Source organism: Populus trichocarpa, chromosome 2 (genome assembly GCF_000002775.5).
Source record: "Populus trichocarpa isolate Nisqually-1 chromosome 2, P.trichocarpa_v4.1, whole genome shotgun sequence".
NCBI lineage: Eukaryota > Viridiplantae > Streptophyta > Magnoliopsida > Malpighiales > Salicaceae > Populus > Populus trichocarpa.
The window spans coordinates 2982883-3007215 of record NC_037286.2 but is presented as its reverse complement, the minus strand read 5'-3'; the positions used below and the strand labels follow the sequence as shown (position 1 = coordinate 3007215).

The 24333-nt window shown below is 33.3% G+C and overlaps 2 protein-coding genes and 1 pseudogene across 3 annotated transcripts; 2 read left to right on the top strand and 1 right to left on the bottom strand.

The window, feature by feature from the left end:
* The first annotated feature begins 6020 nt into the window (after positions 1-6020).
* Positions 6021-7318, top strand: LOC7480662 (protein ELC). The gene has a single exon (XM_024594992.2). The coding sequence runs from the start codon at positions 6196-6198 to the stop codon at positions 7204-7206; it is 1011 nt and encodes a 336-aa protein (XP_024450760.2). The 5' UTR covers positions 6021-6195; the 3' UTR covers positions 7207-7318.
* A 390-nt stretch (positions 7319-7708) lies between these two features.
* On the bottom strand, positions 7709-9767 carry LOC18096144 (3-ketoacyl-CoA synthase 20-like; annotated as a pseudogene).
* A 4117-nt stretch (positions 9768-13884) lies between these two features.
* On the top strand, positions 13885-22514 carry LOC7480424 (uncharacterized). Of its 2 annotated transcripts, XM_052450709.1 has the most exons (16): positions 13885-14255; positions 15221-15323; positions 15613-15682; positions 15787-15825; positions 15905-16022; positions 16114-16171; positions 17319-17390; positions 17641-17701; positions 18079-18138; positions 18249-18268; positions 18361-18426; positions 18955-19122; positions 19825-20082; positions 20634-20846; positions 21280-21551; positions 21972-22514. In XM_052450709.1, exons 1-16 carry the CDS (start codon positions 14167-14169, stop codon positions 22111-22113), a joined length of 1809 nt encoding a protein of 602 aa, XP_052306669.1. In that variant the 5' UTR covers positions 13885-14166; the 3' UTR covers positions 22114-22514. The 2 variants fall into 2 exon arrangements, with proteins under 2 accessions (XP_052306669.1, XP_002302079.4); XM_002302043.4 differs by lacking the exons at positions 13885-14255; positions 15221-15323; positions 15613-15682; ... (2 more) ...; positions 16114-16171; positions 17319-17390 and adding an exon at positions 17407-17544.
* The last annotated feature ends 1819 nt before the right edge of the window (positions 22515-24333 follow it).

Genomic DNA, 24333 nt, shown 5'->3' with positions numbered 1-24333 from the left:
TGTCAGTTTCTTTCAATGTCTGGCAATTGACAAAAAGGAAGCATGATACTCAAGAATCTCTATCCGAGCTTTCATTATTTAATTCTTGCAGCCTAAGGTAGCTCCAAAGCGTGGAACACCATCAATTAATTACTCACACACCAGAGGATGCATCGCCGTCTTGAAAATCCACGAGTACCCAAAATACATGCAAAGACAATATTTGTGGCTGAGGTTCTTAAGCAATCCAAAGGATAAAGTGGATGCTTTCCCGTGAATGTTAGTTTCCTTTCAGCTATGCCATGGTAGGACGGTTTGTTTTTTTCTTTAACTAAAATGTCATTATCGTCACGTTAAAAGGGCTAATTTTGAGCATCAAATCTTAATTTCTTTTTGTGCTGATGGTAATTTTAAACAAAAAAAACTTAAAACTAAACAATTAAATGAATTAACGTAGCTACCAAAAAGTGTGTTCACACGCACACACCTTGGGAAGGATATCCAACCCTGTACAACACACCATGATACAGGAGAGGCACACCAACAAGAGTAAAGGAGCCGAAGAAATAGTAGGTGACTAGATTGATCACTTGCTCTATGCCATCCGTCGATTACCTTTTTTTTCCTTCAATATAACAAAAGCTTTCAATGCGATGCAACTATTCTTGACAAAATAAATAAAAATTGATTGGCCATCATGAAATTTTAAAATATTAGATATGAAATTCAATACTATCAAAAAAAAAAAAAACCACTAGCGTAAAACCTGAGACCTTCTAGCTATATGCATCGCCACATAATAGAGGGGTTGTTGAAATGATTAAAACACCGCCACAAAAGACAATGTTTGATCATAAAAAAAACTTTTCACACGTTGCCAAAAAAAACACGAGAGCTTTCAAGCACATGTATCTAAATTTTTATATTAATTTTTATATTTATTAAATTACAAAGTAGCTCTTAAATGAAATTCAACATTAAAAAAACAAATAGAATGAAAAGATAAAAACACCACTTAACACCAATCTTATTTTTTTTTTACTTTGCTAAGATAAAAAAAAACCCTCTCTTTGCAAGTTTAATATTTTTGAAAACTTTTAATTGCATTCAAGTCATTTTACTCCATAAATAAAATTGAAAAGAAAAAATATTCCTGGGCAAAACTATATATATTTGCTTTGAAGACCAATTTATTTCCAATCATGACTAGTAGAGGATTTTACTCAATCAGCTAATCCATTATATTTGGTAGAGAAGGACAAGAACATAGATGCATTATTGCAATCTATAGTGTATTCTTGAGCTTCTTTAGTTTTCTTTTTATAACATAATCATCAATATATAAAGTCCTCTCTTTTTGTGGTCAGGCAAAAGTTGGTTAGTTCTGAAAAAACCAAAACCTTGACCTCTCACCTAGCTAGAGAAAAACCACCTCCCAACCGTCTTTGCTTTTTTTAATCATGGCGGATTTGTTACAACTCCTCTCAAATTTGATTAGAGTGGACTAAGAAAAAATCAAAGCAAGTGTGTTAAATGGTGAAGGAAACGCTCCATCACTTTGCCATTGCTTGATGGGGAACCTGACAGAATATTTAAAGGTAAGCTTCCTCTTCGGTGAAGTCACTGCCTAAATTATGGTGCTGTGACGCCATTGCTTTCTCTTCGTTCCAAGGAAATGAGAGGCAGTCGTTTCAAAGGATATTTCTGGATTTAGTACTCGTGATAGAAATTAATTAACTGGCCCAACAAGCAACAAGAGGAGGAATAAAACAAAATGGGCTCTCCTTTTCTGGCTAGCTCATCGGAGAATCCGTCCAATCTCCCCACCTTAGCTCGGTGGGTGCTTACCCTCTCTAAAATATGCAGGAAGTATGGCAGACGTCATGCTTGTGATGTCTTAATGTTATTTATTTGCTGCCTTGCAAAGATTAATAAATTTGGTATGTATGAAATCACCATGTTTACGTACCATGCCAATCAAATATTTCAAGGATTCCTAGATTTAAGGTCATCGAAATATTTTAAGAATATAAAGATAAAAATATTAATTTAAACTATTTTATTTAAAACATTTTAAGAATTTTAAATCAATTATGATATTGATTGTTACAAAACCAGATTTAGATGAGTGATCATGATTTATTTATTCCAAATCTAATTTAGTTTGAATTTTATTTTGAAAAAATATGTTTTTTTTATCAAATTAATATCATTTTAGATTTTTTTAATAAACAACCCTAGAATTATATCATTTTATAATTACTTTTAAATTATTTCAAGGTTTTCTTTTTAAATTATAATTTGGATTCACCCACCACCCTCCGAGTCGATCATCGTAATTTATACCGTCTTCATTTGGAAGACCAATCTCTGAAGGCGACCCTATCTAAGACCTATATGGGCTAGCTATGAAAGCCCATGAATGAAACAATCTCAACAATGAACACGTATGCAGAATCTTTATTTAACTTCTACGAGCTTTATGGGCCAGCCTAGAAACCAACGATAACATCGAGATAGTTCACAAATTTGAGCAACCTATCCTGCTTCGGACGACACTTGATCGCCTTTTGAATGGACGTCGTTTGTTGATGATTGATAGTCATCCATTCTAGCTTTTACAGCATCGTTTACAGTCTTTGGTCTACTACCTCGGGGCATAGGGCCTTGCACGTCCCTCTCCCTTGATTTTGAGCACCGTCCCCCACCCCTTCCCCCACGGAAAAAAAAAAAAAAGCAAAAGAACTTTCTATCAATATCTTTTTTTTTACTTGACAATAAATTTATACCTAGACCAGTTGACTCCGTAGTTCTCATTAGTATATTTTTCATCGCGGGTTGGATGAATTCTTTTTAAATATAAAAAATATTAAAAGTATGTATAATTTTTTAAGCTATATTATTAAAGATAATCAAGTAAATTAATTTTAAAATCTCTCGTCTGAGCTCTTTACCTAACTCAAGTTTTCAATTAAACTATTTTAGGGCTAGCTTGATTTTAAAACATGTGAGGAAATCAAAGTAGTTTTTTCTCATAAAATACTGTTGATTGTTATAGTGTCTCACCAATTGTTTTTTTTCTTTTATTTTCTGCTTGAGTACATGGTTTTTTTTTTCTTTTTCTTTTTTTGTTATAATTTTTTTTCAAAGTTGTTTTTGTCAAAAATTTTTATAAGGTTAACGTGGTTTGTGGGTTTATCAAGGTACTTCGGGTTAATTTTTTCTGTCCTAATGTTTAGCGGTTTGTCGCCGGTGGTTGTTTCTTCTTTATTCTTCCTACTTTTCTCTCTCTTCTAGTTAAAGTACATGTTTGTCCTTTTTATTTTTATTTTTTTAATTTTAGTCCTTATGTTTTGATTGCTTATTTTTTCATCCTTAATACTTTTAGAAAAAAAAATTATGATTTTAATTTAATCCTTAAATTACAATTTGTCATATATTATTTTCATCAATACAATCTTTATTCTTTTGGTTTGTCATTTTTACCCTTTGATTTTTTGTTAAGGTTTTATTAGTATTAAATTTCAATTAAAGTTTATGTTATTTCATTCAATTAAAGTTTATGTTATTTTTTTTCTTTAATCTGGTCTTCATTCTTTTGATTTTTTTTTCCTTTTGTTAATTGTTTTTTCTTTTCGATTTAACCATGTAATTTAATTTTTTAAATGCCCTCAAATTTTATTTTATTTTGGCTTCTACCCTTATTTTTTAATTAAATTTTTTTACGTAATAGATTTTTTTTCCCAGATACATCCTTCAGTGTTTAATTTATTTGGGATTGGGTTTCACGGTTTTTCTTTTTGTAATGCTTCTAATTTAATGACACAGGTCACAAGTTTTAAGTGTTACTACGATTAGGAATTCTTTTTTCCTTGTTATATTTTGTGATTTTATCATTTTGCATTGTTTTTATAAAAAAATTATGGTTACCTTCGTATTCTTTTCAATCAGTTTGTCTTTTTCTCATTACCTAAAGATACAAGGATGTTTTGTTTCGTACAAAAAATAGTTATTTTGAAATAATATTTTTTATTTGTTCGGCTAGGCATATTTTATTTCTTTTTTATTTTATCCACTTTGTTTTCATATGTGTTTTTATTTCTATTATCCTTTATTGATTTTAATAAACAAATTTAGTTGATAAAAACAGGTAAATGTTTCAGTTTGCGATATCAGATATTTTGATCTACATTCATCTCTTAATTTTTTCAGTTTCTCTTTCAGTTATTATTAAAAACATTTATTTATTTATTTACGTAGAAGTTTGGATAAACCTTTTGATTTATACTTATAATTTATATTATGTAAAATAAAACATATAAAAATAGTTTGTATACTCAAGTTTTTTTTGAAAAAAAGATACGATCGGCTGAGAGCGCATGTGAAATAAATTTTTTATCAATTTTTTTAAATTTAATATTAAAAATAAATATTAAATTACTAAAAAGCACTCATAACCTTGAAAATAACAAACAAACCAATGTAAAAGTATCAAAACACCCCCCAATGCATAAAAACTATTATGTCTTATCTAAATGCAAAGAAGTATTCAACTTATTTTAAAGTTTTTGCAAAATCAAAAGAATAGGGTTTAAATTCTATTAAACTTGGAGGTAAAATAGTATTTTTATTATATAAATAATCTGAAAAGACACCAATATCCATGTTTAATTTTTTAATAGCTAACATATCAACGTTAAAATATCAAAATACCCCCAGTATACTATATACTAGGAGCACAAAGAAGGTAAATTCACTATAATAATTTATAATAAACTACATCTATTGCTATAATAAATCCACCAATCGTTTTAGAATTTTGTTTGACTAGCTATGTTCAAAACGTCATGCGGTCAGTAAAATGAGAGAGAGAGAGAGAGAGAGAGAGAGAGCCTGATCAATCCTTGCAGGATAATACTTTGCATAGTCTATCCATAGTCGTTTTATATTAGTAATTATCAATACCCATTGATTCATCCATAGTCGTCTATTTTAAGAGAGGATGGGTCCCTACAAAACTTAAATGGCATTAATGGGTTGACCCAGAAATAGAGGGGGTAAGAATATATTTGGTAGTACAGTTGATATTGTTTTTTAATTTGATTTTTATTTGAAAATATATTAAAATAATATTTTTTATTTTTTTTAAATTCATTTTTAACATCAACCTATTAAAAAGATTTAAAAATAAAAAAAATAACATAAAACAAAAGAATTCAAAATACACTGAAACTGCAGGGTAAACACAGCTCGAAACGGGACTAGATTTGTCGGGGGTGGGTGATGCAGGAAGCATATAATTGCTCAACATGTCTAGCAGAAAGCACAGTGGAAATTTCTCGTAAACGTGTCTTGTGAAGTAACATTCACGATAACATTTGGGCCGGTCATTTTCCCTGTGATTCTATGATCTCAAAGCAATGCAAGTTGCTCAAAGATTTTTCTACATTTAGGTAAGCGATGACGCCCCTATTTAGTATCGGCCAGGAGTTAAAAAATTCAGACAACTCGATTATGAAACAGTATTTATTAAAAACTAGACATGTAGCAGATTTAAGCTAATACCATTCATAATGTTATCTCTAAACACGTTGAATATTACTAATTCTGTCTATATCATATATATTTAGTGAGTATTGATGAATTTTATAATGTTTAGGAGTAATTGATAATACACTATTGATTATATTTTAGGCTCCTTCAAGGAAAGAAACAGGAAAGATAAATTATACAAGTAAATTTTCTTGTTATTTTTAATAAATGTTTTATGTTATTTTTTAAAAAATAACATAAAACATCAATTCTACCCAAAATAATATATTTTTAAATAATTTCATATTATTTAAAATTAATATATTTTTAAATAATTTCAATCTATTTATATTAAAAATAATTTTTTTTAAATAATCACAATTACACTTATACATACTACAAAAAGTTGGATAAGAAGAAGTCGTGTCGTGTCTTTAAATATCGAAGAAGCAGTTGCCGTGTCAGATACATGGAATATTATATTGATGGGAGAGAGATACAATAGAAAGCATCAAATCTACCCAAAATTCAACTTCAAAACGGCTAAAAACTTGCTAAGAACTTTCCCAGGAATGACTTAAATCTTTGTCTTTTTAAATGGAGAATAATCGGATAAACGAGATCAGAAGCATGCTAGACAGGCTAGAACTCATCTTGTGAGTTAAGTTCTCCATCTCTCCCCTGATGCCACCCTCACCCTCGATCGAATTCATTGACACCGCACTTTCTTGCACGAGCCGCTTCGCATTATCCTATACAGACTCTAAACAAAAATGGTTCATCAGAAAACACCTCCTTTCTTTAATCCAAGATTACCCCACTTTCACCCTCTCAACCAATACTTTCTTTCACGATGATGGCACCACTGTGAACCTTCTGTATGCCACTGGCCATCTCCATGTCGCCAATCATACTCCTTCTATACCTCTCACAATCTGGATCCATGAAAACTATCCTTGCATGCCTCCTATGGTCTATGTTTTATCAGATTCTACGTCTCCAATTCATCAAGACCACCCCTTTGTTCACTCTTCTGGTGCGACCTCTTCTCCTTACCTGCAAACCTGGGTATTCCCCAGATGCCACCTCACTGAACTCGTGCACAACCTTGTCAGGATTTTCTCTCATGACCATCCTTTCGTTTACTCGCCGGCAGCTAGTTTTACCCATCCCTCTCTTGTCTCTAAGATGGAGGCTCTCGATCGGCTTTCAGGTATGCTTCACTACGACAGAATTGTCTTGCTGGCCCAAACTGAAGAGGAAATGGAGGATTTATCTAATTTGCAATCCGAAATGGTGAAAAGAGATGATATCATCACAAGTATGATTATGGGACTTGAACATGAAAGAATGAACTTGAAACATAGAGTCATGAATTTGATGAACCAAGCTGATGTCCTAGTGAACTGGTTGCGAGTTAATGATGCAAAATCACTCGTGACAAAGTTAGAGGGTGAAATGGATGATGATGATGCATTTGAAGCTGGCGATGAAGATTCAAAATTGTTGATAGAATTCTTGGCCGCGGATAGTGCCATAGAGGATTCAATGTATGCGTTGGACAAGGCAGTCGAGCACGGAGTGGTAAGTTTTGATGCATACTTAAGGCAGGTAAGAATGCTGGCAAGAGAGCAGTTCTTTTTGAGATCTAAGCTTGTAAAATTGAGAGGTCCTAGCATACTCCATTGGCCTTGAAAGAGATTACTCCATTGGCCTTGAAAGAGATTACTCCATTGGCCTTGAAAGAGATTGAGCTTTGTATGGTGCCTCCTTTGCGTATAATGAATAAATTCGTGATAATCATAAAGATAGATGATAGCATGGCTTAAATGTAAGTTGATCTTAATTAAAATCCTCAAGCAAAAGCTTGGAAAATAACCATGACCATTTCAAACTCCAATGTCCAACATCTTCGAGGCAGAACAAGTTTTTTATTCTTGGCTTAAAGGGCAGCAAAGCGGAGCATAAATTAAACTAGTTGGGATTATATATAGTTCTTATTAAAATATCATTCTAAAATATAATAAAATAGTATTTTTTATATTTTAAAAATTATTTTTAATATTAATATATCAAAATAATTTAAAAATATCAAAAATAAATTAATTTAAAATAAATTCAAAAAATTCAAAAATACTTTTTTAAAACGAAATACCAAACACTAGTTTAATTTGATTTGAGACGTTCTACTGTCATCCTAATCATATCTTTTTGGACGGCTTAAATTCATATGGAATATGCTCCCCTCGGTGCTCTTCAGGTCCACAGGAAACTCATCGATCTCACCACTCCAACGATTCTTTTCTTCACGATCAACAGCCCTCGTTGCTTTCATGATCAAACTGTTACACTTAAACCCAGACCCAAATGAAATCTGCCACACACGACCACCTTTCTTGATCCTGCCCTTGGCCTTGGCATATGCCAGCCCATACCACACTGAACTAGAAGCAGTATTACCAAACCTGTACAAAGTCATTCTTGAAGCTTCCATATCAGTTTTACTTAACTTGAGGTTTTTCTCCACTTCATCGAGCAGACGAGCACATGTTTGCCACCGTCGTGAGTGATGACGTGGTCAATGGCCTTCATGAAATTAGGGACGTACGGTTTGACCTTTGCCCCGCGAAAATGCATAGCAATGTACTTTGCGATGAACTGGATCTTTTCTGATATGGGAAGCACTGAGTGGCCTAGTGTGGTCAAGTTGGCTTCAATGGTCTTGATTGCTTCTTGAATGAGATCTTTGGTGGTTGTGATACCTAAGAGTCCTTGCGAGTCCTCCAAGCGTGTAACGCAGTTGTAGGACGAATCAGAAGCAGCTGTGTTGGGACGGACGGCGTGGATTACCTGATACTTGGCAACATGGCTATCCGATGGCTTGTTGGAGAGGAGAATGGCTGCCCCACCAACACGGAAAAAGCAGTTGATCAAGATCATAGAACGATCCTCACCCAGGCAGCAGTTGCCGGTGATGTTCTCTGTGCTTAGTTGCTTACCACCAGAGCATAGGAAGTTCTGTGTACCTAACCCTATATTACATATTCCCAACAAGCGCATCACTTAAGGGGTGTTCGGGCACCACGCATCACTTAAACGGTGTTCCGGAATGAATGGTAGAAAGCCTAGAAGGTATTTTTTAAAATATTTTTTATTTAAAAATATATTACAATATTTTTTATTTATTTATTTTTAATATTAATAAATAAAAAATAGATTGAATTTTTTATAAAAATAGATTGAAATTAATGCAAGGAAAAGTACAATAAAAGAGATGTCCTTTTCTTTTTTCCTTGATTGGATTGTCGTCTAATTAAAACAACACACTGGATTCGCCTAAAAAAAGTACAGCACTATTGCCCAGGATCCTCAAGGACAGATCCAGAGATTTCCAGTCAATTATGGCCTGATGAAATGAAACAAATTTATAACCTCAACTTCTCATGGGGCCCTCTTTGATCCGTCCATGACCTCTTGTTCTAGACAAAACAACTGTTAGCAACTGGATTTTGTAGTCAAAGATCAAAAACTACAGGAAATTTTTTATCAATCAACGGAAATACAGATAAAAACAATAAAATATTGTTCATAGATAAGAAAAGGGAAGAGGAAAAAAAGAAAGAACATGGAAAATGTCAATTTTCTTTCTTTAGTTTTTTTAGGCTGATCATTCTCCCAAGTCTTTGATCTAATTTTAGGGCTACATGTTCTTTTTTTAAAAATAAAAAAAAATACTTCTTTTGGACACAAGCCAGTGCTAACGTTAGTGTAGTGTTTTGAACAGATATCAACCAAAGCCAGCATTAGAAAGAAGGCCATCAGTAAAAGATGTATAGAGTAGAGAATTAACGAACCTGGAGCAACTGCCTGGCAAGGTCTACAGCTGCGAGTCCAGCACTGCACCCCATCCCGCTAAGATTATAGCTCGCCACCTTGTCTATCCTAGCTTATACCTGTTAACTATCATGGCAGAAAGAGATGGCACCACTCTAAAACACTGCTATCCATGTATCCTCACCCTTCACTCCAGTCTTTGCCAATAACCCATCAACGGCACCAAATATCACCATCTCGCTCTCTTTCTTAGCTTCTTCCAGACATTCGTTTGGAGGGTCCCTTCTAAATGCCTCTGGCAAGTAGGTGGACGGACCCAGCCCTGATTTCTCTGATAATTTTTCCATGAACACCAAAGTTTCCTCTGGCAAGTTGGTGCACGTTTGCCTAGCTCTTTCGATTACAAGTTCTTTACTCCACATTTGTCTGGCTGGAGGCTTGTAACTTGCAAAGTCTCATAAGAAAACCTTACCAGAAGGTTTTGAAGATCCTTGAGAGCAGTAGTGCAATTAAGGTTAAGCAGCGATGGCGCAATGAAATCGGAGAAAAGACTAAATTGGTTGACGATGAACTTCGGAAGATCGTTTGAAGCTAATATGGTGATTCTAAACATGTTGTATTGAGAGCAGTGGAAACTGGAAATTTTTATCTTGGATTTTGTTTCTTCTTCTTAATTTTTCTTAATTTGGTTTCTCAAACATGCATGTTGCCGAGATTGGAGTCACGCAATAATGGGTTCCCAAAAGCACCGTCTAAATGGGGTCACACAGGCACAGTATATTACTAGTAGCCTATCAACTCTCAACCACTGCGTTGTTGATTTGTGATTTTTCTCTCGAAGCTGATCGCATTCTTTCTTCTCAGAAATTAATTCCAGTTAGCTGGATGCCAACTGATTTAATTAACAGTGGATTTAGAATTTGTTTCAAGAAAACCACCACCACCACCACCACCGTCTCTGGCCTAGCTCGAGTGTCGGCTGAATTCTGTATTGAATTGTGAACCGTTTACCAAACAGATTACACGTACACTCATGCCGATATCAAACACGATTCTTATCATGAATAACGTTCAAACACTGTCTGCAAAACAAGGGTTTTCGGTGTTGAATACGGGTATAAGAGAATTTGAATTTAAAGGTTAGAATATAGATATTAAAAGAGTTAGGGATGGAAGTGAAAAGAATTTAAAAATTCAAGTATCAAAATATAAAGAATTAAAGTCTGAAAAGGGCATGTATCTTTTCATCCAATTTTTATTAAATCCAAACCAGAATTTAACAGATCAAAAAACTTTGCGATTTTAATATATACTATAGCTTGTGTCCCCGTGTCATGTTGCAAGTAAAAATCTAAATTAGTTTTTATATATATATATAAAAAAAAACTTTACGATTGTTGGGCAAGGTGTCGTTTGTTTATGCATTTTTTTCACTTTTGGTGATAAAACAAATTAATATTTAAATATTTTTATCTAAAAACTCATTTTTAATATTTTATTCTTCTAAAAAATATTACATAAACCTCGATAAAAACAATTTGAGGGAAAAAAACACTATCTAGTCACCTAATAAACTCAAAATTAAACTAGATTAAAAACAATTTTTTTTTTGCATGTTTAAATAATAAAATTATCTTCGTTGAATCATTTCTTAAAAAAAAAATCATCGGCATTAAATTTAATCATTTTATTTGCTGAATTAAGTTTTGCTTGTTCAGTTGCTTTAAATTCTTCATCTTTCTTCAACATATTACAAAAAATAAAGTTTTGAATTGAAATATAAGGATAAAAAAAAACAATAAGAATCAAGCATGTACAATTCAAAAATTTAGTAACCAATTTGATTTTGTTTTTAAAAACAATTTTGTTTTTGTTGTCGATGTCAATTTTGATTTGTTCTTTTAATTTTCTTGAAAACAATTTTTAAATTGTATTTTTCTAAATAGATCTGAAAAATAACATTGATTTCTCAATAACACATTGGATGTGCGAGTGAATGGAAATAGAAACATATATTAATGCATAGAATCAAGGAAACAAAATTCAGAAATATGAAGCTAATTGTGATGGCTAACATGTGAAAAAATAAAAATTGCAAGGACGTGATAGTAAACAGCGACACAAACAGCCAACCGTGGAAGGGCTATATAAACAGTGAAATTTTCAGTTTGTTTGTTAACTTTAATTGATTAATTAAATAGATAATTGTAAACGCAGCAGTGTGTATCAAAATCAATTTTTTTAATGGAAAAAATATTTAGACATGGTTAGTTTATTTTTTTAATATAAAAAAACTTAAATTACATAGGGTTGGCCTGGTTAACTTGACGAGTTTAAAAACAAGCTAAACAACAGTTTAAATTTTAAAACATAACTTAACTAGAAAGATTTTGAAGATGGCATTTTAAAAAAAATATTGAGATATAAATATGTTGAATCGACCAGTTAATCTGGATTAATTTGTTAAATTCATAACCTAAATCACGAGACTGAGATAACCCTGTAAAAATCAAATCGAAAAAAATTATGAAATTCAATTCTCAATAAATCTAATGTTAAATGATAAATTTGAAAAAAAAATCAATTCAATAAAACACAAAAAAAAAGCTAGAATCAACTTGGATAAACTTGTATGATTTGTAATTTAGGTAATGAGATCAAGATAACCTCATAAAAGCAAACCGAAAAATTATAAAGTCAAATTTCAAAGCAACAACGTGTGGGAGAATAATCAACTAAAAAATGATAGAAAAAACTCTAAATTAACCCACCAAACTCGTGATTTGAATCATGAAATCGGAATAAGCAAACCCATTAAAAGATAAATTGAAAAACAATACTTAAAAAAAGCAAAAAAAAAAAAAACATTGTTCAAGTAAACAATGCCATGTAAGGAGATGAACAATGAGTTCCCCTTCTTAATTAGTATATGATGAATAGTTGACTTGCATTATGTTGCGGGTCAGATCAAATTTTTTTGAATCGACAAAAAAAACATCTAGGCATCGCTAACATTATTCTAGTAAACAAACCATGTAGAGATTGATCTGATGTGACCTAATCGACTTAATGAGTAAAAATAATAATTCGGATGACCAATAAAAACATGGTTTAATTCATAAAAAATCAAGACAATATATTTTTTAAAAAATAATATTGAAATGATAATAAATTAAATCAATTCGGGCCAATCTAGATTGACTTGTCAAATTCACAACTTTGATCATGAGACCATGATAGCCCCCCATATAAAACAAATTAAGACGGATTATGAATTTCAATTTTCAATCAACTCAATGCTGAAAAAAGAAATTAAAAAAATTAATTAAAAAAAATCTAACATAAGTTAACATGTCAAACCCATAATCCGGTTTATGAGATCAGGATAACCTCATAGCAAGTAAAAAAATGACTCGAGTCTACCCACAAAACACATGACTCGAGTCATGAGACCAAGATAACCTCATGAAAAGCAGATAAAAAAATCATGAAACCTAATTCATAATAAACTATATGTTAAATGATGAAATTTTAATAAAATACCAATTAAAAAGGACAAAAAAACCCAAATCAATTGATTTAACTCGCCAAATCTGTAACCCGATTCATGAGACCGAGATAATCTCATAAAAAACAAATCAGAATAAACCATGAAAATTAATTCCCAAACAACTTAATAAAAAAAATAAAAAAAATATTAATAAAAAAATAAAAAACTTAAATCAACCAATTCAAGTCACTAAGCTCGGTTACTATAAAATAATAAAATAGTAACAATAACATCAACTACAACAATAATATAATGTATTCATATTATTGCATCGTCATGCGGGCCGAGTTGCTTGGCACGCAACACCATCACATTAACAGAGAAAAAATCACACGTATCAAAAAAAAATAAAAATCACACGTATCAATTTTAGAAAAGAAGATCACTTTCATACTTTCTTACCAGCTGTCTTTTATTGGTCGAGATGAAGGATTGAACTTGAGCAAAAAAAGGACGTTCACGTTGAAGACATCAACGGACAATGTCATCAAATCAATTACATTACAGCACATATCCCTTTTACCAAAGCACCCATCCCTCCAACACAGCTGCAAGAAAACCCACAGAGGTTCTCGGAGTAAATTCCTCGGACAACCTTAAACTGATAGTCAAGCTAGAGATAGTCTTGAACCAAATTACCTGTCAATATTAATCCTTGAATAAAAAATTACACATTTAATCAATACTTTTATTAAATAAAACTAAAATCCAATCCAATCGAGTTAAAAAAATACAAGGCTTTTTTTAATATCTGGTTTATTCCACTCAATTTGAATGAAAATCTGGGTTTAATTCAAAATTAAAATTTTAATTTTGTTTAAATATTAATTGCACTAGAGAATTTGTGTGGAAACTATTTCTATTTATTTTATTTTTTCCGATAGTTAGCAGTAAAAACTACGAGGACTTTTACCCCTTTAAAATATTACAGTATTTACCATCCAGACAAAAAAATTGCTTCTTACCAAGGGCACGAATCCGCTGCCTTTCACCGCAAAAACAATTTCCCTGCACTTCTCCTTTGTAGATGCGAAATCTACCTCCATGTACCTCCATGTGTTTCCACAAATCGTAACGTAAACCAATCTCCATGGCCTCTCTCTCGAGATCCAATTCCTTCCTTGAAAAAAAACCCTCTGCACCTTGCCTTCTCTTGCACAGCCTCTTTTCTCTTTGCAGTTTTTAAGCTTAACATATAAACAAACAGGTGCCTTGACTTTGCTGCTGCATTTGGAATATAAAGCAACGACGATCTCCAGCAATTCTAAATTATGAAGATTTCTTGTTGGATTTTGATTCTATGGCTTCTTCTTTGCATTCTCGCATCTGGGTCTCTTTCAATTGACAATTTTAACCAAGCGTAAGTCTTTTCATGATGTTGCAACTGCCCATTTTGTTGTTAATCTTTATCTATTTATTAGATTTGCAGCTAACTAGCTCGCGCTCGCGAAAATTCTCGTGCTTTATTGTTCTGGAAAGTTATAACTTTGTGATGCATGTAAATAATCCCTGCTTGTAAATATATCACATGTCGGTAGTTCCTGCCTACGCTCACTTAGCTTTATGAACTGTAAAGTTTGTGTCTTTTGGAGCTTTGCGTATGTTTTTTCAGCATTTTATCTATCTGGGGTGACATGTTAATGCGTCTAGAATTAAACTATCATCATGTAATGAGTGATGAGTGTGATGAGCTAAACATGTTTGATCACTTTGTTTATGCTGGCTAGAAAATATGCCCTCTAGGTTTGGAGATTTCCTAGTGTAAGATATTTGATGCCAGCAGCTTTAAGTTGAACTATGAAGCAAGACAAAATTGGGGATACGTATGAAAGGCTGCCTAGTTCATAGTTAAGAAAGACACTGGCCTGATCCTGTTGAAAAGAGCGTGTTATGCTTGACGAAGGGCAAATATTCCAGAAATTGAAGATTGTCAAATGTAGCCAATGGCGTTGCAAATATTATTTCCAGTTATGTGGTTTTCATAGGAAGTACAGCTGCCAATGTTTTGAGTAAAGTTTAGATCAACACAAAAACAGTTTGTGAAGCAATACTTAAATTTGATTCAGACACAAGAAATGTATGCTTTGCTTTGTAACTCTTTATACAATTCGCAAGTTCTCTTTATCCTCACTAATTTATCTCGGTCTTGTGTGTTATAGTAATCAGGCTGTCCTCATTCTGTCAAATTTGTTCTTTTTTTGGTAGTGTCCTTCGTTTCACATTTACTCTGCATCACTTTGATTACTTTTTTTTTTGTCGCATGTTGAATAACCTAACAATATTTTTCATTACATCAATCGCTTATTGCTGTTTGTGCATACACAGGTTTCCTATCATTGAACCTGATCCTGGCCATACAAAACTTCGTCTTTCAAGTGAAGGCTTGGAAGCCATCAAACGAATAACAAACCCAATTGCTGCTGTTTCTGTATGCCCAGCATTTTTTTTATCACCTAAACTTCTATGTTTTTCAATAATCTTACAAAGCGTTACTGTTATGCAATGGTTTTTACTTTTTAGAATGAATTTTTTATGCTTTAAATACAGCAAGTGCTCTCTTAGCATGGCTGCAATTGTTCAATCCCTGTTGCTAATTGTACACTTACAAGTTGATATATTTCTAATCTGCATAGCCATATCAAGAAAAATTTCTCTTTTTTTTTTTTATATATATATATATCCCATTTTTACAGTTTCTTTTATGGTTGTACAATCAGGTAATCGGTCCATATCGCTCTGGAAAATCTTTTCTGCTCAATCAGCTTCTTTCCCTTTCTTGTTACGAAGGTACTGTTTTAACCTTAATTAGTCTATTCTTCAGTGTTTTTTTTTAATGTGACTTACTTTATGAAATCATTTTAAAGTGGTCAAACTAACATTTTCTTCTTCAGGTTTTGGTGTTGGACATATGCGTGACACAAAGACCAAAGGTAATGTGAGTTCGAGTCTGAAAAAAAGCGCAACTCTTCGTGTAGATGTCATCTATAACATGTCTCTTATATCTTGCAGGGATTTGGGTCTGGGGAACCCCGCTTGAATTGGACATCAATGGAGTAAAAACTTCTGTGTTTTACCTTGATACAGAGGGATTTGAAAGTATTGGGAAATCAAATGTTTATGATGATCGGTAAATTTCAACTTATTATGTAATCTTGAAATTGCAATTTGTAGATTGAAATTTTATGTATATGTTTCCTTTTTGACATTTGCTTTTTCAGGATTTTTGCTTTGGCAACTGTTTTGAGCTCTGTGATTATTTATAATCTGCCTGAGACGGTTAGTATTTGGTCTCTTAACTTCTAGTTTTAAATACAATTGAATTCTAGTTTGACTAAATATGAATGAATCTTAAGGTGCCACTGCAGGAAAGTTTCCTTTGTTAGATGCGTAGGATATGTTAGAACTTTCCATGGCTATGTAGCTCTGGTTTTATGGTGGACATGTGTCTCCCTTTGAGGAAGAAATTTTTTGTCAAAGACAGATAGGATAAGAATGGTCATATTCTTGGTAATCTATATCCTACATTTTGAGGGAAATGTGGTTCTTTACTGTTAAACTTCACACTGTCAATATGAAAAATTAAAGGGGATATATTATGTGTTTTCTTAAATGTGTGAAAGAGTGGATTGTAATGAAACAAATAATCTAAATGATGTTAGAGAAGTATATATCTGAGTAAATTGGCCAAAGAATTGGCTACGCCAATCATGTTACGGTTATGAAAGTGTATATGTATGTGTGTGTGTCATGCAGGAGGATTGACTTAACACAATCACTATTGGTGAGATGCGATTAGACTTATGATATAAATCACCTCTGTTCTTCAAATAGGACAATCAATCCTATTATGAATTCATTCACATTCTCTTTCAGGTTTCCCAAAATGCCAATCAATTTGAACAGTTATTTTCACAGGATGTTTTGTTGTTTTTGTATTCTATAGCTGTCTGTTTCAATCTTCAAGTAAGAATGCAGCAAATTGAAGCATCTTCTTCATTAATGAATAAATTATTCCCATGGCCCTGAGCCACCATTTCCCACTTTTCTTTAGTTCCATTACCCTCTTAACTAGCCTAAATTTGGACTAAACTTTATAGTGGCATCTTTCATTTCTTCAAGTTTGCACGATGATACTTGGATGCCTAGCTAGTCTTTATTGAAACTGAACAAGGAGAGCTAGTCAAATATGAGAATGTCAACTTGCTTTTGTCAAAGCTAAACCTACCAACTATAGGAAGGAAACATGGGACTCTAGACCTTGTTTTACAGGTGGCTGTATAATTAGATCTGATTATTTACTATTCAGTGCCCTGTCCGAGGTTTTAGTTTCTAAATTAGGTTATTGCCCATTTTTCCTTAAGCTTGCCTCGTTTTAATTGGTTCTTCTGGCAATACTTTCATATTTATCTTCTCATGCTCTCAGATCCGAGAAGCTGACATATCTCGTCTGTCATTTGCTGTTGAGCTTGCTGAAGAATTTTATGGAAGGTCCGCAGTTCTGTCTTTTGAGTTCAACTTATTGGATCACATCATCAATAAATTCTGTGAATTGTGATGCTATTTTTGTATCTCTCTTTTTTACACCCCATATGCTACTAATACTGACTTGATTTGTTGGTGGCCTGAAAAATACGGAAAATAGAGTGAAGGTAATATATAAGCTGCTGTGGTTTATTCCTCTTGTTTGGTATCGATTAAGTAAATCCTTGGTGTTGACTTGTATTTGAATTTCCATTTTTTCACAGGGCCAAGATGTTGCATTTGAACCTGCAAAACTTCTATGGCTTATCCAGCGTGATTTTCTACGTAAGCTCATAAATTCCTGTCTTTAAAGTTGTTTGTTGTAGTAGGATTTCGATTGCTGCCTGGTTCATTCTATAACACTGTAACAAGTCATATAGCAATTGAACTAGGTCTTCTAGTGAGCTAATTTCACTGAATGCTGTTTCAGATATGCCAAAGTGTTATCCTTTTTAGGTTTTGTATATTTCTTGTTAGCTTTTACTTATGCCCCACCAGACCCTTATTCAAGATCCCCAAGATAATGGTATAGTCATATAGAGTAGATGGATGAGTCTGTTATCGTAGATGTTTTAGGCGGGTTACCTATATTGCTTATTATGTTCTATCTGCTTCATACCATGCGTTTAGGGGGAACTCATGTTATTTTTGGCTTTACTCAGAGGGGAAGTCAGTGCAACAAATGGTGAACGAAGCCCTCCAACATGTTCCTAACAGTGATGGTTAGTCTTCTCTCCTGGCAATATAAGTTTAGAAGATATGTATGATTCACTTTATAATTATAGCATTGTTTAAGCAAACTTCTGAATTACATGTTCTTGTTCTAACGCAGGGAACAAAAATATTGATCAGGTATTTTACCTTTTATGATCTTACTTTCAGTCCCAATTATTGTCAATGGAATGGTATGATTCTGAGACAAGTCCATGCTTTCTATTTATCAGGTTAATCAGATCCGAGACTCGTTGGCTATTATGGGTGATAACAGCACCGCCTTTAGCTTGCCACAAGTAGGTGTTTGTCTTGTTCTTCTTGCCTTTTCCATTAATTTCTTCAAGCCCTACCCCACTCATATCACTCTCCATTGCTATGTTCCTTGGATTCGACTAACCACCTATATAATTTCAATGGCATGTAAATCTGTCTAAAGCATTCATACTTATGGGATTATGTGCATTGGATGTGTGCTGGACACACATTGGGCAAAGCCCCTCCTTTTTCTGCTGCTCCTCCTCTGGTTGGTGAGTGTGTATTAGCAGTGATGGGGGAGTTACTGGCCTGCCCATTGTCTGAGCAGGATACCTTAATGTCCATTTTATGATGGCAAAACTTACCGCACAAAGTTGTTGCATACATCTGGATTTAATTTTAGTTTTGACACTAATACCTTAGTTTTATTAAATTTTTTGGAGGGGGGGGGTATTCTAGTTTTGACGGCCTGTGACATTAATGTGCTGTAGATTCAGCTGCGTACACAGATGCTTTTAGTTAATATCTCTACCTTGGCTGACCTAATTGTGCTGAATTTGAACTGACAGCCTCATCTCCAGCGAACAAAGCTTTGTGACCTGAAGGATGGTGAGCTTGATCCTATGTATGTTAAGAAGAGGGAGCAGTTAAAAGAACTTGTTGCTAGCATTATTCGTCCAAAGATTGTGCAGGGTAAATCTCTAAATGGAAAGGAGTTTGTAGCTTTCTTGGAGCAGGTAACTTTGTTTATATCAAGCCTTCTGGTTGGAGTCGCTAGACTTCTATATTTTCTTCACTTCAGTGTCACAGGAGGGTAATTTGTAGCATTACACGGAACTTTTCTTCTTCTTTTTTTTTTTGGGAGGGGGGGGGGGTGCCGTAATCGAGTTCATTTAACAATGCTGTGATTTTTCCACGTTAGTGAATGTTGTTGCTGTGTGGTAAGCATTTTTTGGCTCTCCAATGTACCCTTGATAGTTTGTCACTACATTTGCATTGCTAAAATACTACAGAGAGAGAGAGAGGAGAGAGAGAGAGAGTCAAAAGGAGATGATTCTGATGAGACTACTGAATAGTTTGATATGTGATCCAATGTGAAAATGACCTCGTAACTTCTTGTCTCACCGTTTGCTGTCCATCCATAAGAGATGTGCTTAATGGTGTCAGTTGACTGATGTCCTGGGTGCATGGTATGGGATCTTAGCCTTGATGACCAAGTAGCAGAAGACAAATAAACCAAGGACTTTTTTCTAAAAAATCACCATAAAATTGAATGATACTCCTTGATAGCTGTTAAAAGTTGTGGCCCATCCATATCACCTTTTTTGATTTTCAGCCCTGTCAGAGAATGGCTGTGAAAAATAAAAAAGCATAGGGGAAATTTTGTCACTGGTTATATATTATTTACAATTCCTCAATTTTGATCCTGCAATTTTCAGATACTCGAAGCTTTGAATAAAGGAGAGATCCCATCAACAGGCTCTCTGGTGGAGGTTTTCAATAAGGGTATTCTTGAGCGATGTTTGAAGTTATACAGTGAAATGATGGCAAAGTTACGCTTGCCACTTCCTGAGAAATCTCTGCAAAATGTCCATGACAGCTCTAAAGGGGAAACAATGAAATCTTTTGATGAACAACATTTTGGCCGTCACCATGCGAAGAGATCTGTCATGCAGCTGGATGAAGAAATAGAGAAGGTATTGATTGTTTATCAGCGGCATTAAGTTTCTTCTCTCCTTAAATCAACTTATGGATATGTAAATTTACTTTGAACTGATACACATGGATGTTAAATTGTATTTTAGATTCCAAAATCTATTGACAATTCAAATGAACTAGCAAAAAGATGGCTCTGTTTTTGTTTCCTTTAATTAGTTTCTTGTTTGAATTGTTGAATACTCATGTTGTTTTTTTCTGGAAAAACACAAACTGAATCCAAGTTCCTGAAACCCACCACCACACCATAAACCAGATGAAAAGGTGAATATTTGATCTTGCTGGTATAACTGACTACCTCATAGCTGGCCCTCTTCTGTCGAGTCTACTGCACTGGACAAGCTGCATGTGCTCAGTGTCTCATTTAACTACCAACCGTATTTAGAGTTTGAGGTTCTAGTGCTGCAACATATAAATACATATTTTTTGAAGCTGTGTCCTTGGGACTCCAAAACTTGCAATATTCTGTAAGGCTATTAAGTCTAATATTTTAAATTCTCCTGAAGTATTTTGCTGTGGAAATTCTGTCTAGGTTTATAAGAATTTCATAATGGCAAATGAGTATCAATCAGCAAAGCTCTGTGAGGCACTGTATACCAGATGTGAGGACAGAATGGACCAGCTTCAGGTTCTCAGACTTCCTTCCATGGCAAAATTCAATGCAGGCTTCTTGCAATGCAACCAAAGTTTTGAACAGGAGTGTGTTGGACCTTCAAAGGCAAATTATGAAAATCGAATGATTAAGGTTAGCCATGCTCTTTGTAATTTATTTTAATATTGCTTCCTTTATTGCTCTGCTTCTCTTATCTGGAGTGTTTTGAGTTGGAGGGAACCTTGAAATGGGAAATCAAACTCAATGGTGTTTGGTGATAAGTTTCTGATTCTTTAATATGGCATCTATGTCATAATTATCAATATGGAGACCTCATAAACTAAACAAAGTTGTTGCTAAGGAAAGGGACATGGAGGTCTGGCATAGTGTTAGTGTCTGCATTATGATGTAACCTTCTAAATGCTTTTCGAGAGACTTATCTCACTATGAATCATGTAACACATTTTTTTATTGCTTAATAAATAAGTTGTTTCAATATAGTTCCGTGTGGTGTACAAATGCGTGCTTTCATTTTCACTTTTATTTACTGATCAGTGCATTGTGAATGGATGATGTGGATCCACAGATGATGGGGAAATCAAAATCTTCATTTATAAAGGAATACAACCACAGGCTATTCAATTGGTTGGTGGCCTTCTCCCTCGTCATGGTGGTAGTGGGCCGGTTTATTATCAAGTTTATTTTGATAGAAATTGGTGCATGGGTACTTTTTATCTTCTTAGAGACCTACACGAGGATGTTCTGGTCTGCAGAGTCTCTCTATTACAACCCAGTTTGGCATTTTATTGTTGCAACCTGGGAAACACTTGTCTACAGCCCTATCCTTGATTTGGACAGGTAATGCAACATTTCCTCTATTACACGTAAGAAAAATGGAATTTCATCTTATCTAAAGATAGTGCTTGATGCCATACAAAACTCTATACTATCTTTTTCTTACACATTTACAACTATAGTGTCATTATTTTATACTTGGTGGCTAAGTTTGGCGCTTTGATCAGAAGCATGTCTTGTTAGTTGATAGTTCAAAGTTGTGCTCATTGTGTGTTCCTTTTAGAACAGAATGAGCTCTGGCAACACTTGCAAAAAAATATGTTTTAAAGGTCAAATGTATTTTAAATGATTTCTTATATCAATCGGTATGCTAGAGATTAATAGGCATATTTAGAAGGATCCGGTCCATAGTTTTGTATTTAACGAGCATTGTTCCATTTTCTTTCTCGTTTTCTTTTGTTGATCTGTTTTGGTTCAATGCAGATGGGCAATACCACTTGGTTTCATGGTGGTGATTTTGGTAGTATATTGGCGATGTTACGGTGGAAGGAAAAATGGGTCACGCTGGCTGTTACCTTTATACAATAATCATAAAGGGGGCACTGATAGGCCAAGAACAGACTAAATGAATTGCTACCATGTGCCTTAAACATCTGGCATATTCTTTGCTGCAATCATTTTGGGTGAGCTTTACTTTTTTCACATACAAAGCCCGCCATTCTTTTCTTTCCTTTGGTTCCTGGAAACATTTGTTCTCGGCGCCGAGGCTGGTGATGAGATGAGTTTTGCCTGGTCACACTAGTATCATTTCTCCATCATCGTGTCCAGGCCATTTACATTGTTGTAATCTGCTAGTTACTTAAAATGTCTGTTATTTCACGGGTTTAGTTTCCCTATGCCAATGTTGTAAAAGTATAGTCTTATGAAATCATATTTGACCATTCAATTAGATCTGCATTACTGACTGTACAGACACTATTATTCGATTACATTATAAAGAAGAAAAGCTGATATTCTATTCTCTCAGTGAGAATCTTTTCAGCCACAAAATTTTCAGTGAAGGTGATGTCGCCAGAGGTTTGGTAACTCAGCTTAATTTGTCATGACACCTCTGTATTCTGTATGATAAAATATACTGTTGCAAGCACCATGATGGCTATTATGGCCGCCTTTCATTCCGTTCTCAGTGAATAGATTTTTTATTTACAATAATGTCCAATTCTGAAGAAAAAAATAAAATTGAAAATCTAGTATCATCCTGGGAACACAAGATCTTAATTGAAACAAATTATTAATTTTGAATCCCAGTGGACAATGTCTAGGGATAAAATTGAAAAATAAGTGATTTAGTGACCAAAATGAAAAATGCTTCAAGGATAAAACACACACACACACACCATGTCATAGTGTTGTAACTTAATCGTAATAAAGAGACTTGGAAAAGGCCAATCCACTCCTCTGGGTTTGTGTTTATTTCTGCCAAGAGGGCTAAAGAGAAATCATGGACTAAAGTAGATTATAACTTTAATCTTTCTAGTCTAGCGTACCTAAACAATGAACTGCTGCATTTCAACTTTGGAATGACCGTTTATTTTTATATTTTAAAAATGTTTTTGAAATAATTTTAAATTTTTTATTATTATTTTTTTAAAATTATTATATTTTTAATGTTTTTATATCATTTTAATGCACTGATATCAAAAATAATTTTTAAAAAATAAAAAAAATATATTATTTTGATACATTTCTGTATGAAAAACACTTTGAAAAACAACCGTAACCATACTTCCAAATAAGTAAATAATGTATATGCTAGGCCACGTCGTTTTCATCTCAATCTGTGCTTTTAGATTATTAAAAAAAAAGTGTTACGATTAAAAAAAAAACACAATTTTTTTTCCTCGTAGTGGCTAAATTAAACAAACTTACACGGAATCTATTATGTTATCTGCATTAATTTGATTACTCGTCTTTTTTTTATGATAATTTAATTTTTTAAATATAACGCAGGATTCAAAATTTCAAGAGAAAATGGATTAATTATTTAAACAAAAATAAAACTACAAAAAAATGAGATTGTGATAATTAAGCTGTAACTATTGAATAGTTACAGCATAAAAAAGAGATGAACACAAAGAAACAGGAGAAATAAGAGATAGAAAATTAAAATAATTTTTAATATGAGAGAAAATTCTTATTACTTTTTAATGAGACGTTATATAATTTTCTTTTTCTTATTTATGTCTATTTCTTTCCTGGTGAGCGAGCATTGAGCATCATTCTAAGGTTAGTGATTGTATATAGTGTGATGACTAGTTTGGTGGCTGTGTTACACCACGGCTTGACCAAAACAAATTCTAATGTAAAATTAAAAAAAAGTTATAGCACTGTTAGCGTGTCCTAAATAGTAATTAAAATCAGTCATAAATCCAATTAAATCTAATAAACTAGTTTTATTTAATTATATAATAAAAAATTTAACGATGGTAAATTGATTGAATAAAAAAATATATGTGATGACGAATGTTTTTCAAAAAAATAAATTACAAAACTCAATTCTTATCCAACTTAACGCTATAAGATGAAATCGAAAAAAAAAAATAACTCAAGTCAACACAAGTTAAAATATCAAACTCGTGACCTTGATCATGAACCTGGATAACCCCATAAAAGAAAAAAAAAAACTAAATTATTAACAAACATGACGTAGAATGATTACAAAAAATCAATTAACAAAAATAACAAAACAAATAGCAAACCCGGGTAGTCGGGTACGTCTACCAAACATCACAACCCGAATCATGTGAATATGATAATCTAATAAAAAAATGAAAAGAAAAATCAC

Bases quoted from the DNA above. Each gene is read 5' to 3' on its own strand.
- LOC7480662 (XM_024594992.2), top strand. From the start codon at position 6,196: ATGCCACCCTCACCCTCGATCGAATTCATTGACACCGCACTTTCTTGC.
- LOC7480424 (XM_052450709.1), top strand. From the start codon at position 14,167: ATGAAGATTTCTTGTTGGATTTTGATTCTATGGCTTCTTCTTTGCATT. The intron at 17,391-17,640 runs GTTCTGTCTTTT...ATTTTTTCACAG, and splicing joins AATTTTATGGAAGGTCCGCA to GGCCAAGATGTTGCATTTGA. The intron at 20,847-21,279 runs GTTAGCCATGCT...GTGGATCCACAG, and splicing joins ATGAAAATCGAATGATTAAG to ATGATGGGGAAATCAAAATC.